Source organism: Lathyrus oleraceus, chromosome 5 (genome assembly GCF_024323335.1).
Source record: "Lathyrus oleraceus cultivar Zhongwan6 chromosome 5, CAAS_Psat_ZW6_1.0, whole genome shotgun sequence".
Classification (NCBI taxonomy): domain Eukaryota; kingdom Viridiplantae; phylum Streptophyta; class Magnoliopsida; order Fabales; family Fabaceae; genus Lathyrus; species Lathyrus oleraceus.
Window position 1 is genome coordinate 228,824,245 of NC_066583.1, and position 19,873 is coordinate 228,844,117.

At 34.7% G+C, this 19,873-nt stretch overlaps 1 protein-coding gene across 1 annotated transcript; it reads right to left on the reverse strand.

The window, feature by feature from the left end:
* Positions 1-14,333: 14,333 nt before the first annotated feature.
* On the reverse strand, positions 14,334-15,144 carry LOC127083191 (chaperone protein dnaJ 20, chloroplastic). Its single transcript, XM_051023443.1, has 2 exons — positions 14,657-15,144; positions 14,334-14,571 (listed from the first exon to the last, which is right to left on the reverse strand). Exons 1-2 carry the CDS (start codon positions 15,110-15,112, stop codon positions 14,437-14,439), a joined length of 591 nt encoding a protein of 196 aa, XP_050879400.1. The 5' UTR covers positions 15,113-15,144; the 3' UTR covers positions 14,334-14,436.
* Between the last annotated feature and the right edge of the window lie 4,729 nt (positions 15,145-19,873).

Consider the following 19,873-nt stretch of genomic DNA (forward strand, 5'->3'; position numbering starts at 1 on the left):
GATGCATCTTCAGAAATCTCACTGGCTAATGAACTAAGGGGGATTACGGAGATGCATCTCGGAATCAACCTTTCGTGCATAGGGAGATGCATCTCCGAATCAAATTTTAACAAAATAAGGGTTTCTCACCATTTTACCTCATTTATGGTTGAAAAAGGTGCGTTCGGAGATGCATCTATACACTAGGGACATTTTAGTCTTTTCATGATGGTTTGGGAGAACCCCTAATGGTGGAAAAAACAATTCCTTTATTATTTTTGGAAGAAATGTATTTTACAATGACAAATCTCATTAAACCCAAAACATGACTAAATTGAATTATGGACATATATTGTGAATTTGGCATGCCACCCCCACATATTTGCATATTGACAAAAATGTCTATTGTATTATTTATCAATAAAAAATTACATTTGGTAAAAAGAAAATACTTTTCATAAGCTGTAAATTTCAAAAAAAATCGATAGTTAAAACGAAAAAAATTTGGTACATTTTTTTTTTGCATTTTGTGGAAAGTTTGTATTTATACCTGAAATATAAGAAAATCCGTTATATTCTGGAAAAAAAACATGCAATTTTATTGAATTTTTTGGAATTGGCGATGAAGAAATACCATTTTTTTTTAAAATTCTGGTAGTTTCTTGAAAAAAGCAAAAATATTTACTGGGTATTTTGAAAAGTCTGGTAAACACCAAAATTTATTGATTATTTCCAAATTCTAGTATACCGGAATTTTCACCTATAATAAAAAAAATCGGTAGTTCAGAATAATGTTTTACTTGTGCGGTCCAAATCCTGAAGGCTCGTATACAAATTTTTCTACAGATTATACGCACCACTGGCCCTATATCTTTTCTTTTTAGCATGTTCAAAATTTAAAGGTTTTTCTATCTCTCTGATATTGATAGTTTACTCTTTATATGTTGTAAATGACAAATATTTTTCTCTCGTTCCGAAGTATTAACATGAGCACGGTCCATTGGTAAACAACATGATATTATTGTTGTCATTGCTCGTTATGATACAACAAATGGGATGTGAGGGATGAGATATAAATTAGTTATGGATTGTGAGAGAGGAGGAAACTACAAAAGGAAAAATACATCTGAAAATAATAATTTCTCAGAAGGCATTTATGGTATAAAAGTTAAATGTCCTTTTAGACTAAGATCTGTGCCAAGTGGTAGCAGTTGGAAGGTGATGGTTAGGTCTGAGTTTCACAATCATAAACTATCTAAGGATTTAGATGGCCATGACATACTGGACGGTCTAAAAGATCATGAAAGACAGTTTGTGAATGACATGACGAATTACAATCTGGCTCTAAGGTACATAATTGCTGCTTTGAAAGGCAAAGATCCAAAAAAGCTCACGAGTGTTATCCAAGTGTATAAGGCTAGAGCTACATACAATACAAGCAAGAGAGGTCCATTGACGACAATGAAAATGTTGTTGAGTCTTATACATCGAAAGAAATATATGTGATGGACTAGAAATAGGGACGACTCAAATGTTGTTATTGATATCGTTTTGACACATCCTGATTTATTGAAGTTGTTGAATATGCTTTATTTGATGTTGATTTTTGATTGCACGTACAAAACAAATAGGTAATGACTACCACTGCTTTAAAAATGAAAATTTTGATTTATTTGATTGTTGGTTCACCCGTTGATTAGTGACTATGTGTCATACCCTAATTTTGTCCCTAAATAATAAATTGATGTATTCACATGACATTTGTATCAATCATCTGCATATCATGATATGCACTTTTTTAAGCATACTTCCTAGAAAGTAACTAGAATAAAACTTTATAGACAAACCTATGAATCGATTCTCAATTGCACGTAAAATTAGTTGACAAAAAATTTCGAGATTGAGGTTGCAATTGTCAGTTTTATTGATATAAAGTTTGCGTAGTTTAATCCGATATGTTCGTTTAATTTTTCGATTCCGTTTGCGATCACATTTCGATCAGTCTGAACCTTTTCATTCGGAAATTTTTAACTGCAAAATTTGATCAACATCTGTCTATTTTACAAAACTTTATTTCACGTATATTATTTTAATGTGTTTATTTTATTTTTTCGCGTATTTTTACCGTCGGTTTTTTTCATTTTAAATTCTTTTATTTTTTTTATTAAAATATAAAAAAAAATTAAAAAAAATAAATAATCAATTTTAATTCTTATTTATTTTATTAAAAGTATTGGTGATTTTATTTCATTAGGTTTTAATTCATTTTGATCATTTAAAATATCTAAGAGTAATCGTGGAATTAATTAAATATAATAACTCAGTACATACTATAAATGCTAACTAGGATTTTTTTACAAAAGTAACCCAATTTTTCAAAGAAATTCCCAAAATACCTCTGGTTTCAAAATTTTTCCCAAACTAACCCATTTTTAGAAGGAGACGCCAATTCAATTGGCGACTCCTCTTAAAGATTGAATGGAGGCGCCAATTGGATTGGCTAGGGCATGTGCCATAGTCAATCCAATTGGCGCCCATGTGTATTTTTACAAAGGAGGCGCCAATTGGATTGACACCTCAGTGTAAAATGCAATTTTTTGACTAAATGGTCTACGTCATACATAATTTTGAAATAAGACCAATTGATATTAATAAAATTTTCCGTTTACACAAAAAAGCCTAATAGTGATGACCAGGATCACCTAACCGACCTCCGGTCCCACATCCCCTAGCTACCCTAACCCGTGGCCCTAACCCACATTGATGATTCACTACTGGTACTTTAGCATCTGAGGGGCCAGAAGCGTCACTACCAACTACAGGAGATGACCTGTTGAGGTAGTCAGACAAGTCGACATAATCTTCAGTATGCATCGAGGGTGTACCGCCGTAGTTGAGTTCATGACCCATGCTAGAGTAGTTGGGTTGTGGTTGACTCATTGGTGGGTGACCGGGACGGTTGAAGGGAGACATGGGTGTGAATGATGCGTCGAGGAAAGGTTGTTGTGGTGTTTGGTATAGATAGTGTTGTTGGAGGTTTTGGTTTTGTGAGGTTTGGGCTTCTTGGCTATGGTAGGAGGAGGGGCGGTTGATGTTGAATGATCGTTGGGTGTTCTGGCTAAGCCGGCTTTGGTAGGGTGATGTGGTGGGTGCGAAGCGATGTTGGGTCTCAGGTTGATGGTCAATTTGTTGGTGGTGGTATGGGGTATGCTCTTGGTATTGGGGTTGGGTGTATGACATGTTTTGGTTGTATGTTTGTGTGTTGGTAGAACGGAACGTTTGACGGACAGGGGGTTATGTGTATCCGATCTGACAATGTTGTTAGGGGTTTGATGTTGAGGTGTCAGGTGTGTAGGTTTGTTGGCGTGGGTCGTACAGGTACATATCCTCTGCGATGAACTGAAAACCAACCGATCTGTACCAAACCATATAAGTACGACTTGGTTTTTCTTCATTTGGCATGACCACGTCAGTTAAGACATGGTCATGGTGGTGCTTCCATTGCGACACTCTGATCTTACGAAGCTTTGCCATGGATTGAAGTTCCATTGGTCGTTAACTTTGCGTAGATGCCATTCTCCTAGGCTTGTTGGGGGATCTAGGATGTTTTAGGGCATATCGAACTGCTACTTCACACGATCACTGTTGTGCATCTCCACAGTTATGAATCGTATTATCGGTGTGCATGCAGTCCATACGGCCGCGTCTTCAGCGTTGACCTCATGGCCATGATCCAAATTAAGGTATGAACGCCAAATGAACTGAAATATGAAAGAAAATAGGATTATAATCTAGGTAGAAGAAGTTAACAAATTATAACAAAATAATGAGGTTATTATCCTTACGTCTGTCGGTCGAAGGTGATCCAACAAATTGCGATATTGAGTAATACAATGTCTAGGATATCTGTTGTAACTCATACCACGTGCAAACCATCTACACCAAAAAGGTAAAAATATTTGTTAGAGATAATAATCTTTAAAACAGTAAGTAAATATATAGCAATTTAAACAACTTACTTTTGTGCATACAGGAAAGTGAAAGGGTTGTTGTTGACGGGTGCTAGGGATGGTAGTCTTGACCAACCCCATGCTTGGAGCAAAACAACACATCCATAAAATGTAGATGTGTCTTTGTGTGAGTTTTTACACAAGGATCTATAGAGATATGCTAGACAAGCAAATCCCCAACTGTAACTTCCTATTCTATCTACATGTCTAAGTAAAGGTAAATACATAATATGCATGCTAGAACCACTACCTTCGAGAAATAAAAAAGAACCAATTAAGAGCATAATGTAACACCTAGTGTTTATTATTCGAGCATCTTCGGTAGAATGCTTATCTAAGTATAAATTGTTATAGTATGACTTAAGCCGTGAAAGGAGTATACCTTGACCTCTTGAGTTATCATCTAACAAATAAGTCTCCAAGAGGTCCATGCAAATTGAATTTGCATAGTTGGTTTTACCATTAACAACCTTACCTTCAATGGGAAGTCCCAAAAGCATATAGACGTCTTCTAACGTCACGGTACACTCACTGATTGGGAACCAAAATGTGTGTGTCTCTGGACGCCATCTTTCGCATAAAGAAAGAATGAATTTGTTATCTACCGACAAAGACAAAATCTTGCTTATATGACCAAAACCGGCGAGTTCAACATAAGGTTGAATCATCGGGTCCATATGGACATATTCGTGGACCCGAGTCCGAAACCTTGAAACATCCTATAAAAGAAAGAACAAAAAACTTGACTAAGTCGGTATGTTATTAAAAGGGACTTTATTAAAACAAATAAAAAAGAAGAAAACGCTTACATAAGTTGCTATTTTTGCAACCGTTCCTCTATGTGATTCGCCCATTATGAGGATAGACATTTTATCGGGGATGAAAGCGGTTGTTGCAGATGAAACTACAAGAAGTTGTTGCAGATGAAATTGTAGAAGAAGTAGTGAGTGATGGTGTGGAAAAAGTGTTGATGGTGTGGATGTATTTATAGGCAAATGACTTGGAGCATGAAAAGTTGTGTTTGCATGTGGTCTCCAATTGAATTGGCGCCCATGTGCATTTTATACATGGTGTCACCATTCAAATTGGCGCCTCCACAGGGATATGCATGACACACCTAGGTCTGATTGCTTGGTTTTGAGGTCTGCATGCATGCAATACAAGGTGTCGCCAAATGGATTGGCGCCCATATGCAAGGAATGAATGGGGGCGCCAATTCAATTGGAGTGTGTGTCTGCATGTCTGACACGTGGCTGTCCTCTCTCTTGCATGCTGAACATGTCACTTCTTAGTAGCTTGCATGGTTGACACATCATTTCGGACTAGCTTGCATGTGTGACACATCACTTCGAACTAGCTTGCATGTGAGACATTGCCAGCCATAATGTCAGACGAAACATGTGTTATAGGTAATAGAATCTTTCACCGTCTCTTTTGGGCGTTTGACCCATGCATCAAAGGTTTCATATTCTGCAAACCTATTATTCAAATTGATGGCACTTAGTTATACAACAAATACAAGGGTACTTTGCTTATGGCGGTTGCACGAGACGGCAACAACAATGTCTTTCCCATTGCCATTGCTCTGGTTGAAGGTGAAACGGCCGGTGGATGGGGTTTCTTTCTTCGACATCTCAGAACGCATGTAGCTCCACAAGCCAATCTCTGTTTGATTTTTTATAGACATGCTACCATTGAGAGTGCCTACAACAACCATGACAACGAATGACATGATCCTCCTTCAACCCATGTCTATTGCATTAGACATATTGCACAAAACTTCATGCGTGCAATAAAAGATAAGAGTCTTCGCAAGAAGGTGGTTAATGATGTGTATGCTCTAACTCAACCGTCATTTCAATATTATCGTGATGAAATTAGACTGTTTAATGAAGACGTAGGGAGATGGCTAAATAACATACCAGTAGAGCAATGGACAAGGGCATTTGACAGAGGTTGTCGATGGGGCCACATGAAAATAAACCTTGTGGAATGCATGAACGGGGTATTCAAAGGAATTAGAAATCTGCCAATAACTGCCTTGGTAAGATCGACCTATTATAGGTTGGCTTCTACGTTCACAACTAGAGGTGAAAGATGGAGTGCAGTGTTAATGTCTGGGCAAGTATTCAGTGAGTGTTGCATGAAAGTCATGAAAGAGGAGAGCATCAAAGCTAGCACACACGCTATAACAGTCTTTGACCGTCATAGGCAAAGTTTTAGCGTCCAGGAAACAATGGACCACAACGAGGGGAGACCAAATTTAGCCTACGATGTTAGACTAAACAGAAGTTGGTACGACTGTGGAAAATTCCAGGCCTTCCGCATTCCTTACCCCCATGTCATTGCAGCATGCGCATATACTCGTTAAGACGCTTACAACCATTTATCTGATGTGTACAAGACCGTCACTGTCATGAATATATATAATAAAAGCTTCTCGGTACTACCAATGGAGGAATACTTGTCTCCATATGAAGGTGATATAGTTTGGCACAACGATGAGATGTGTAGAAAGAAAAAAGGAAGGCCAAACAACACATGTATCAGGACATAAATGGATTCGACTGATAAAATGATAAAATTATGTAGTATCTATCGTCAACCAGGACACAACAAGAACAACTGTCCCAATCAAGGAGCATCATCTAGGTCATAAGCTTTTTGTAACATTGTATTTTTGTAACCTTCAATCATTATATATCATAAAGTTTTTGTTACAACGAGGTTCACACAAACATCAGTACAAAATAAGCTAACTGAAAATAGAAATATTTCTAATTGATTACAACAATCAAATTGATGCCATCTCGACCGAACATCATTTCCCTAACATCCTTATCAGTCTTCATTCGCACCCAACCAAAAATACTGCAGAGTCTCAATACTTCTAATTTTTTCCCCTTCTGGTATTTTTCCATCTAACCAACGAACCAACTTCCTCTTCAGTTGCTCGAACGTAGTGATGTTCCAAAATAACATAAACATCAGAGGTGTGTCTCTCGCATAAATCACCTTTCCGTATCGGCAACGAACACCAAACATGATTGTCAAATGATTAATTGAGATGTGGAACAATGACTCACACTACACATCTATATATAACAAAAAAATTGCATTTTACACTGAGGTGCCAATCCAATTGGCGCCTCCTTTATAAAAATACACATGGACGCCAATTGGATTGGCTAGGGCACATGCCATAACCAATCCAATTGGCGCCTCCATTCAAAATTTAAGAGGAGTCGCCAATTGAATTGACGCCTCCTTCTAAAAATGATGTAGTTTGAGAATTTTTTTGAAACCATAAATATTTTAGGAATTTCCTTAAAAAATTAGATTATTTTGTTAAAAAAATCTACTAACTAGTAGTCATTGGCAAAGGCATAAGAAGATCCTCCGCGCCGCCACTTGTCCTCACATTTCTCTCTGAACCAATTCAAAAATAAAAAAAGAATGTGAAATCAAAAAGAAAAAGTTATATGTGATTTTCATCTTTCACTCACTCACGGGAAGAGAATACTGCACCTCCCTTTCATGATACTTCCTCACTCCATATCACAAAACCACCCACAAACCTCTCTCTCATCATATCCTTATGATCCTCTCCACATTTCAAAAAAGCATAAAAAGAATCATTAGAAAAAAAAAGAAAAAAATGAAAAGGAAAGGCTAGAGAACGAAGGAAGAATGTAGATAGTTTCTTGGTTCTCTCCCTCTTTCACATAGCCAAGCGCCACTTTACTTTCCTCTCACTAGAAATTCAAAATCAATAAAAAAGGTAATAAAAAGTTGAAACAGAAGAAGAGATTTTCTTCTCCTGAAGCGAATGTCACATCTCTCTTTCAACTATTACCACCTACTATTCACACGAAGAAAACCACCACCAAACCGCAACCATAACTCCGGCTATTCCACAACCACCTGCGACGATAACTCCGGTGACATCAAGATCTATTTCATATTCATTTTACAGCCGTACAATAACACAAACATCTCCGATCAACACCGACAACAACGATTCAACGTTTCAATTCAAAAGTGTTACTACACTTTTAGTGTATTATGTTTTGATTCTCATTGTGTAAATATGTTGCTCTGATTGTGCATTTGTGATTATGCTGCTGCATTTTGTTCACATTATGCTTAAATTGGATATGAACAATCCATACATTCAATACGTATTGATTCGGGACGCTGATGGATTTTTGTCTTCAATGCTGTAATATTCTAAATATTTTTGGTTGTGATTGTGCTGTTGTTCTTCTATTTTTTTTTGCATTCAAATTGGATCAGAGTCTCTTATTCAACATGATTTTAATGCCATAACATTGCTGATTTTTCTCTCGATATAATGATGTAAATATTCAGTATACGTGTTGCTGTTGGTTGTTTATCAGCATTGCATTATATACATTTTGTTTCGATTGTGATGAGCGCATTCCGCGTTAGCAAGTTGTTGGCTGGTTTTCTTTTATTTACATGCGATATTACAAAGCAATTCAGTTGTCATCGCATTTAATTCAGATTTGTAAGTGCTTTTGGTAGTTTAGTATAACGTCAATTCACATTTGCTTTTTGCTACTTAGCATTTAGTACATTGCTTTCGTTATGATATATTTCGTTGCGTTCGATTTTATTTGCGATGAATGCAGTTCGAGCTATCAACTTATTGTTCGATTTGTGGTAGCATATAACAATTCAATTTCGTTACATTTAAATCGAATCTAAATTCTGCGTGTAGCAGACTTGCCCCGCTTATCTTCGCGTTACGTGACCTCAATTCATGTCCACGCGTTATGATAATTTAACACATGCTTCTTTGAGTTTGTTTACTTTTTGATTCGGTTGTGGTGAATGTGTGCTTGTGTAACTATATTGTATGTGCAAAGTTTATCTACGCCATCGTGTTAGAGTTCACGTTCTCATGCTAGAATTCGCGCCCTTACGATGAAATTCGCGACCGTGTTACAACTCGCGCTTTTCATTTATTTTTTCAACCTTTTTCACCATCAATTTAAAACCATTTTTAAAATAAATGTCAAACCATTTCACAAATTATTTTCAAACTAATGCGAATAAAACACTCGGTCAACATCGAGTTTCTTTTCCGCTTATCCGAAGCGCGTTGAGTATCTTTTATCAATAAAATCGGTTGAAAAAGGACGGGAAGGAAGCAATATCTCTCTTTTACCCAAGTATTTGAGTGTTATCTGTAATTAGCTTTTGTTCGAATACTCCTCATCAGTTCAAAACATGATAAATTAACTGAGTTTAGTTTAGTCGTTATTAGAAGAAAAGGATTGGAGCATAAGTAATTTCTTCTTTCTTCCCCGAGAATTCTAGTGCTAGCCGTAATTAGTTTTTATTCGAATACTCGTCTTCCGGTAAAGTACTTACGACTTAATTCGCTTAAATTTTTTTATAATTAACGTGGATGAAAAAAGATTGGGGTAAAAGTAATTTCTTCTTTCTTCCCCTACTATTTGAGTGTTATCCGTAATTAGCTCTTGTTCAAATATTCGTCGTCGACATAAAACAAAAATAAATAATCAAATCTCTTTTTCGCCTTAGCGCGAACTTAAACCCTTTTCATAAACAAAAGATGTTTCGTCCCAAGATGATGCAAAACAATGCTTCGTCTTTACGTGTGAGTAAGCTAGCAACGTTTTCCTACAAATATAATATGTCTATCTATTCTGCTGTGATGCAAATGTCCCCCTCCTCCACTATTTTGGGTAGTAAACAATGTTTTTTGTTCGAATGTGACTAAATATCTTTCACTAAAATTGACCAACAAATAAACATTTTATACCCAGAACTACGAAACCTTGAGTTCTCCATTGCACATGGAGATACATAGGAGCGAGATTCAAAGTCTCGTCAGTCACCATAATAAAAATTCTATCTTTAGTCCTTCTCTCTTTTTCTCAAACTTTTAATAACTCTAGGAAAGAAAACATTCGAAAGCTAACACTTAACGCAAAACTAACTAATTGGTTCCCATTTGTTGCTACGCGAAAAATAAAGAGTCGCCACTGAACTTTATTTATTCCAAAGGAAAGGGAAAATATCGACAAAACTCCTAAAAGAAAAAAAGATGGTTAGAGAGAACCGGTTAGTAAAATTAGTTATGTGAATGAGATTTGATAGTTAGAGTTAATGTTGTTTTGAATTTTACAGTTACTCTATATGGCTAATGCAGTTCTAATACATTGTAATGAGAGATGAATGTTAGTTATATGCAATGTTAGATGTTGAATCCCATGTTATGTGATTGTTAGAATGTTCCCTGTTAGTTAATTAAAGTGTTATAGACTATTAGTAGCAGTTAGAATAAAATATTTGATAGTTAGGGTTAGCTTTGAATTGTAACAGAGTTAGTGTAGAATCTGAATTGAGTTATTTTAAAGCCAATTAGGATTGCTATGACATGTTAGTCTAATTATGTTTGAAGTTAATTGATACGGAGGACTATGATAACTGTTATGGAACATGTTCATGGTACTCAACTTAGTTTGGCATGGTATGACATTTCAAAGTTGGCATGGAATAAATATATGGATCATGAAGAAATTAGCAAGTCATGGCACAAAGAAGTATTGAAGACTTGGATGCACAAGAATGGGAGAAATTTGAGGATGATGGAAAAGTATATATATTCAGTTTGACTTTGGTTCCATTAGATCCATCGGCATCCTCTGAAACTTTTGCAACAATTCCCAAGCTCTGAGACCTTCTGAATTGCTCCAACCAGATCGAGCTTCATCAACTTCTGATCACCATCTGGATAAGGTAGTTCTGAGCATCATTTAAACTCAAACAAGTTACCACAATGTAGTCCTTCACTCTCTGTTGCTTTCCCCTAACTTATCTGATGTTCATTGATCGTGTTCATCATTTAATTTTATTTTTTGTGGTTTGCTTGTTTATGAAACTTCTTTGAAATTCCCTTTGCCCAGTTCACATAAATGAATTTGAGGCATAAGGTTGAATTCAGGATGAGAAGAGGATCACAATGGTGGTGGTCTCGTGTCTTGAAGTTACCAAACGATGAAACTCAGGTGGAAGCTCATCGGAGAAGTTGACCGGAGTATTTCTCAGGTGGTCTGAGTTTGGACCAGACACGTTGACATTTTGAAATGTTTTGATTGATTAAATTCAAACTGGGTCCCGTGTTCTGATTGCAGCGCGTTCCATCGTGTTTCTCATCATTTGGGGTGTTGGATCTGCCATGCCAATTAATGAGGTGTGATCCAACGCTCCTGGTTTTTTCTGATTTTAATTCTTTTTCTTTTATTAGTTTAAATGGCTTTTTCTTTAAAAATTTATAGTAATTTAATTTTTTATCCAAAAAATCCCAAAATAATTTCTAAAATTCTCTTTTATTTTTCTTCATTTGATTCTTATATTTCCACATTTTATTTCACTGATTTTCTATTTTTCATGAATTTTCTCTTTTCTCCTTTCTTTTAATTGGTTTAAAAATAATTTTCTGTATTTAAAAATTCTGAAAATTTTATTATATGTTTCTCATTTTCTTTGCAACCTTCCATGATTTTCTTGGCCATTTATTTGGTTTTTTGAAGGACTTTGTGAATTTTCCATTTTATTTCCATTTTAAAAATCATTTAAAAATACCTTTGGTGCATTTTTTATTTCATTTAATTTTATTTTAAATTTATTTTACCTTGTGGAATTTTGTTAGCCTTAGATCATGAGGATTTTGACTTCAAGTCTCATCAAACTCAATGGATCTTATGTGTTGATGGGGTGAAAACTCTAATCCACCAAATTGGATGATTGATTTTGATGATGACTTGATCAAATTTGCGATTCAATTTGGGTGTGACCTCTCTTGTCCCCTTTCTTCTTCATCTTTTTTTTCCCTTTGATAAATTGGATGGATTTGTGTCCATCTTATTCATGATGTGTGAATTGACACTTGATGAACTTTCATCATTTCAAATCTACCTTCTAAGTGATCATGAATCATTTAAGGTACTTTGGATTGATGCATAAGCTTGTCCTAAGTGTCATGAAATATGGATTGAAGTAATAGACCATCCTCCTAACCTTTGTGCTTGATCATCCCTTTTCTTTTTCTTTTCTTATGTGGCATGGCTTTAGGAGAATGATTTACATATCATTTCTCTAGCATGTATTAACACAAATATTATTGTTGACCGACCTCAGATAGTTGTGACTTCTACATAAGTCCAATTACGATTGCTTAACATAATGCTAAATTTGTCCTAAAGGTAATGCCATTTTAGAAGTGAGATTGTAAGTCTCTCACTCCTCATGGTATTGTGTGAAAATGTTGTTCCTTTTCCATTTGTGGGAGCTAGTGACATACTTGTTGATTTTATCCAAGTTGAAGTCCTTCTCATAAATGATGTATAGGTTCATATTTTCATGCTTGTGAGTGGATAGTTGAGTGTTCTCCAAAGATGACCAAAACATCTTTTCATTTTTACTAACATCTTTTACTAACACTTTACTTGTATTAACCTTTACTTCAAAGTCATTTACCTTTATGCCTTTATTTTTTTATGTCATGTCACTTACTTTATGCTTTATGCTTAGCATTTCATATCATATTATTTGTGTTTATGTCATTTTGTTCTTTGTTCATTTGGACATTTCTTCATATCATTGTTAAAAAAGGCATTAACAAAAAGGGAAATTGTTTCTCCTAACTCATTGACTTGTTGTTACTATCCTTGGAATCATTATGGAGTTATAGGTTTAGAATTAGGATCTTGAACCTTACTTTGAAATTTGTGACTTAAGACCTTGGAATTCATCTGATACCTATGACTTTGGACATCTATGTGAAGATTTAACTTGGTTACTTTGGATTCATCTGACACATGGATTATTATTGGCTTATCTTAACTTGTTTGAGGCTTAATTTAAAGGAGGGAATTCTTACTTGACTTATAATATAAAGCTTGCTACTTCTTGGTTAAATCTTTCCTCCCTACCTTTTACTTTATGCTCTAGGATAGTCTCTTCTTCTCCTTCCCATTCTTTAATTTTCAAAATCTTCCTTCTTTTTCAAAACCTTCTTGTTTTAAACTTGAACCACTTTCTCAATAAACCTTGACTTTTGTCAAGTGATTTTCAAAACTTTTTTTAATAAATGTCAATCCATCTTAAACATACTTAGATCAATTTCAAAAGACTAAAAAATGCATAACCCATTCAAACCATTTCTGTGCCCTTTGTGCCCTTTTCTTTTTTAAAACTTTTTCTCAAGGCATTAAACATGAGTCATTTCCATAGTTCAGTTATAATTCTCCTATCTCCATAGTATTGACGATAATTCTTTTCCATCTGTAAGAGCTAGTGGCATACTTGTCAATTTTATCGAAGTTGAAGTCCTTCTCATGATGGTGCAAAATGCTCATACTTGTGAGTGACTAGTTGAGTATTTTCTTTAAAATGATAAAATATCTTTTTCTATAAAAAATAAATCAAAACAAACTCCTTTTGTTATTTTTACCACGAACTACAAAGTTTTGATCCTCCATTACACTTTGTTGGTACGTAGGCATGAGACTTTAAAGTCTTGGAAAACATCAAAAAAAAATGCTTCTTTCCTCATCCCTCCAATCTTTTAACAAACAACCCCTTTTTTCAAAATAAAATGTACATATTTTCAAAAAGGTTCCCATGAAAAACCATGAATGTTTAGGATGCTAATACATTTCCTTTGCATAATTAATCTCCGGACCCTTAACTTCTTTGAGTTTTGTTTGTACTTTTTCTCTTTTCCTCTTGAAACAATAAAAATGCGGTGACGACTCTTACTTTGCGAGTTAAGTTAATCAATAGATTAATCTCAAACTTTTTACCGCTACACCTTCATTATTGATCAACACCAATTCTGATTACATAACAAAATAATAATATTCGGAGAGTTTTAAAATATTCATAACTATAATTTTCTTTATCACTTCTAAAAGAATTTGTTTATTACAATTATTGAAGAAATATTATAAAATTTTTTAATGTGAAAAATATTATATTTGAATAATATATCGACACAATAATTATATCTTATTTTAAGTTTTAAGTTAATTTCAAAATTTGGATCAATTATTCGTCGATGTAAAGGGCTTTCATTATTGTCCAACTTCAGAGTTGAGTTTAATTGAAAAAAGCAAATGTATTTACTTACCATTGCATATGCTTTTAAGTGACAACTTTCTTAGCTAGTCTCCATTTGTTACTTTAAATTTAATTTAATTTAATTTTATACAATGCATTAAATTATTTATCTAGGGTTAATCTCAAATACTTTAATTGCGAAGAAGTAGAAAATCATGCATTTAACATTTTTTTTTAGCTTTCATAAAACTTCACAAGACAATAACAAAAAATATAATAATGGAGTGATAAAATTGTCTATTCAAAATTCAATAGCTAATTCATCTATCTAATGAGTACGACATTGACGCATTCGAGCACCCCAAGTCATATTTCCTCTACGCTCTTTGCAATCACTTCTTCTTTCCAACTCCCATAGTTGAGATTCCCACACACTTTTCCATTCTTTCTTTTCTTCACTCACCTGATATTTTAAATCATATACTTAATGTTAATTTCAATATATTAATTGTGATTATAATATAAATTTTGATTACATAATTACATACCTGATCATGATCATGTTTAGTGCGATGACAGTAGGGTCTACTAGTAGAAAATGTGAACGAAATCCCTTTATCCAAATCTCTATCATAAATAGCTCTCGTTACTGGATCTGACAACATCTCATAAGCCTCCCGCACCATAATGAACCTCTTTGTATACTCTTTAACCTGACCCGGTGGTGACAAATCTGGGTGATACTTTCGAGCCTCATGCTTATAAGCGCGCTTCAAATCCACCATGGATACGGATTTGGGTATACCCAAAATTTCATACAAGGTTAACTCAGATTTGGACGAAATGGGGTTATTATTGTTGTTAATCGAAGCTTTCACTTTGAGTAATGAACCATAACCATAATTTCGGATCCGGAGTTTTACGAATTTGGGTCTAATGCTTAAATATGTGATGGAATGTGGTGTTATGGTTGGTTGGATCGTTATTCCGTAACAACAATACATGTCTTTTTCTTTACGAGTTCGTTTGAAATGTTGAATTGGATTGGATTGAATTTGTAGGTCCTACTTTCATCTAGAATGTTAAAGCCGACATATTCTTCTAATTAAATTAATAATAAAAAAATTGAAAAACTTCAAAACCACGGCTTAATTATCTTTTGACACGGCCACTTGTATGTTGCACATGGTTTTTACTTATATAACTATTAAATTTTAATTTCTTTTACCAACTTTATCATTATTTTAATTATTATTTATTATTAGTAAATTAAAATAATGATAAATTTTCATGTTTATCTCCAACTCATTTAGAATAAATATATATATTTCGAATAAAATTATTTATGAAAGTAATTAAACTTATGTTGGATCTCCTCCCTCCTTCCTCGTCGTTATCCATTATTTTTTGTTATTATTATTTTTTATTAAAATTTATTCTAGACTTTTATCTTTTTCCTTTTTAATATTTTGACTCATTCTAGAAGATAAAAACCACAACAATATAAAACTAATTATCTAACTAATGTGTGACTTCTTTCTTCAAATATTGTCTATTATTAAAAAAATTAATATTAAAATTTAATGATAAAATTTCATCTTCTTTTCGTTTTATCTTTAACACGTCTATATAATATAAGGTTTATTATTTTGAAAAATTCGTTTATGCCCCTCTTTTGTTGTCTGCCACGTCAACGCTCAATTGCAATTGTTGTCCAATTTTTTCAAAAGCTAATTGAATAACATCTAAAGTTCAATTTCAATTCTCAGTTACAACTATTCTACACCTTTTATGATATTATTACTTTCATTTTCTCTTTGTCTTTGAATTTTCTGGTTCCAATTGAATTTAAAACTGAACCAAAATGGATGTCAAATCAATCAAAAAATTTACCATCAATTCCCTGAAAAAATCACTTCCAACTATCTTTGTTTCTCTTATCACGATATACCCCATATTTATTATACTTATGTACCTAAATTTCAACATTCTCTACATCTCTCTTTCTAAACACCCTTTCGTAGTTCAACTGTTCTTTTTCGATCAATTATCTTTTCCATTATTATCTTCTTGTGCCAAACCTTATTGTCGTACCTCGAAAAATATGATCATTCACGAAGCGCATCGCACATTCGGGGAAATATATTTGAACAGAATCGTCACCGAAGTTTATTTATTACAATAAAGGAATACAAAAATATCGATAAAACCTTTTAAAAGAATATCGTATTCGCAACCATATTCGGGTTCGAGAGCGATTACGCAAGGGAGATGATGTGTTGGCCAATTCAATGATGGGATCATTGCCAGAAGATGGGAACGACGATTGTGAGTTATAGGTGGTAGCGTGAGCTCGGTTGTGTTTGGTGATTTTGAGTGGTGAGGTTGTTGGAATAGAGAGTGAGAGTTGCTTGTGGTGGTCAGCGGTGTTCACCGATGAAGGGAGTGGAGTATTTGAATCGGTTGCAGGCGGAGGGTGCGTGAGGTTTTATGGGTGGTGGTTCAGTGTGATGTGTTTAACGGTGATAGAAGGTGTTGGGTTTGGTGGTTTTTAATGATGAAGTTAAGTGAGAAGGAGATGGGGATGGTTTACGGTGAAGGAAGTGTTGGATTGTGGTTCACCATGGTGGGTTTGTGTAAATAGTGAAATGAAAGAAGTGTTGAAGGAGAGAGTAGGCATTGAAGAGAGTGTTGGAACAAAATTGATCATATCCCTTGGGTTTTGATGATAACAAAATACTTAAAGAACAAATTGGTATACTAATATATATTCTAGTGTGCAGGATCACAAGAGTATAACTCATTCCAAATTAATCATAATTTAAAGCATATGTGGAGTAGCAATATAATTCTGATTCTGATTGGTTAGAATCTGATAATTCTAAATTTGTTCATCATCCTCTGAAGGCCCAGACTCTGGTCATGATTTCCTACCTCTGGTGACAACTCAGACTCTGAAGGCTTGACGAGCCTCTAATTCGTACACTATATCAAAGTAGACTAGTCTTGTCAAAATGCCAGATTTTTGAACCGAATCAACTAGGGTTTTATTTTGCAAGGCTCAAGGAATGGTAATGTGACTTCTTCATCCTATTCTACCTTTTGGTAGATACCTAGTACTTCAAAAGGTGTTCTGAACAATGTCATTATTCAATGGACAATGCTTCTAACCAGATACATTCTCCAACGTCTCTTTTGGCGTGCTTTTTCACTAAGTTTGCTCTTATGTTTAGACCATTCAACGACTCTTTCTCCACCTCTATAAAAGGAAGCTGAAGATTTGAACGAAGGTGTACAACAATGCAATACCATATCTTGAGCATAACTCTGAGCTTTCATTTGTAACTATTACTGCATAAGATCTTAATATTTCTTATCTTTGTGTATCTTAGGAATCTTAAGAGGTTAAGAACCTTTATGGTTGTTGCACAACTATTATGCTTTATGATTGTGTATCTAAGTACAGTGGTTATCATTTCTATTAAACTATTTGTTTAAGTAGAGGAAGTCACTTTCCTGCGTGCTTGAGCATTGAAGTCTCTTGTCTATGTGCTTGAGAAGTGAAGTCTCTTTCTAGGTGGATTGAGCAGAAGTCTCTTTCTAGGTTGATTGGGCAAATGAAGTCTCTTGTAAGTCTTCTTGAGCAAAGTGTAATCTGTTGATTATAGTGAAAAACTCTTGTTGAGGCACGGGAGCTGGACTACTCTCAGTTGAGAAGAGGAACTAAGATAATATTTGTGTGTTGCTGGTTTTTACTTTTGATCATAATCATTTCCGTTGTTTTAACCATTTTTGTTATCAGACTCTAAAGTTGCACGATCAGAAGTGAGACGATTTTTGGAATACATAATCCACCACCCCTCACCCCTCTTGTGTATTTTTCTCACCTTCAGTTGGCATCAGAGCCGATGTGTACTATAACACTTAACCATGGTGTAGAAAAGATCTTGAAAAAAATACTCTTTCCATCATGGTTGAAATTTCTGAAGTAACTAGCCTCATTGGAGGCTCTCCTCGTGGTAATAACAACCATGATCAAAGTACATCTGGTCAAAATAACTATATTGTTGGACCACTAACATTCAGTGGTGACTCTATTGAATTTGAATGGTGGAAGAGCAAGATGTACACTCACATCATTGGTTTGGATGATGAGTTGTAGGGAAATTTTTTAGTTAAGATGTCATTAGATAAAATGTAACAATCAAGACTCTCTGATAATCGTCAGAACAATATCTTTCGCGGTATAACTGAAAGTTTCCAAGAATGGAACAATCATTCAAGTTATAAGACCAAGATTCTCTAAAGATTAGCAGAGCAGTATCTTGAACAAAATAGGTGAGATTCTCTGAGGATCAACGAAGTAGTATTTAACATGATATAATCGAGATATTCCAATAGTGGAATGATACCTCAATCGTATCTAAGATTCTCTGCGGATACTAGAGCATATGAAAATAAAGGCTTATGAGCTCTAAGGATCAACGAAGTAGTATTTTATATGATATAATCGAGATATCCCAACAGCAGAATAAAATCCCAATTGTATCTAAGATTCTCTGAGGATACCAGAGCAGTATCTCAAACGTTCATTTGTTGGGGGAAATAGTTCAGAAAAGACTCCCTTTGGAGGAGGTTTACTGGCGAAGCTCTGCAGAGGAAAATCTCATAAGAGACTTTTTAGGGTAACCTCTACTTGGGGAGAAACATAATGAAAGCTTGGGGATATCATCATCAACCAAAGTTGAAGGGTGAACTGTTAGGAAATAATTCCACGAGCACGTGTGGGGTAAGGACTCTTCTGGAGAAATATCGTTGCCTTGCAAGAGGAACAACCATGATACTCATGATTGATCTTGGATCCTGATTGGTGTTATGTATGATTTTTGTGTATGATGTTACACTTTGGGTGGAGATACCATGCATGGAATGATGCATGTAGGATGCAATTGCTGAGGATATTTATATGTGCATGTAGGAATGCAAATGTTTTTTGTTTATTTTTCGATGAAGCTTCCTGTTTCGGTGGGAGGATTATTCATGTATGCTATTGATTGATAGGATTGTGTTTTTAAAACTTCCCATTTCAGAGGGAAAGTCATGCATGTAGTGATGCATACGATGCATGTGGGAATGCAACTGGGTAATCAGATTTTTATAAGGTTTTATTTTTTTTCCAATGAGATTGTTAAGGAATATCATCATTAAATGGTTGATGGAAGATAGTGAATATCGTCATCAAAAGGTTGACACGAAAAATGATCAATTATAGAATATCATCATCAAAGGGTTGATGGAAAGGGAAATGTCATTGTTAAAGGGTTGACGGTGAAGGATCAATTATAAAGCATCATCATCAAAGGGTTGATGGAAAGGGAATCACTATGGAGTGACATCACCAAAGGGTTGATGGAAAAGGATTATCATCATAAAAGAGTTGATGGAAGAGAGTTTTTCATCCCCAAAGGGTTGACGAAAAGGACTTCATTATGGAGTGACATCATCAAAGGGTTAATGGAAAAATAATTTCATAATATCTTCATCAAAGGGTTGATGGCATTATTAAAGGGTTGATGGGAAAGAAACAAATTAGAATATCTTCATCAAAGGGTTGATGGGAAAGAAACAAATTAGAATGTCATCATCATAGGGTTGATGGGAAAGAAACAAATTAGAATGTCATTATTAAAGGGTTCATGACATCGTCAAAGGGTTGGTGGAAAGAACTTTACTAAGGAGTGGCATCATCAAAGGGTTGATGGAAA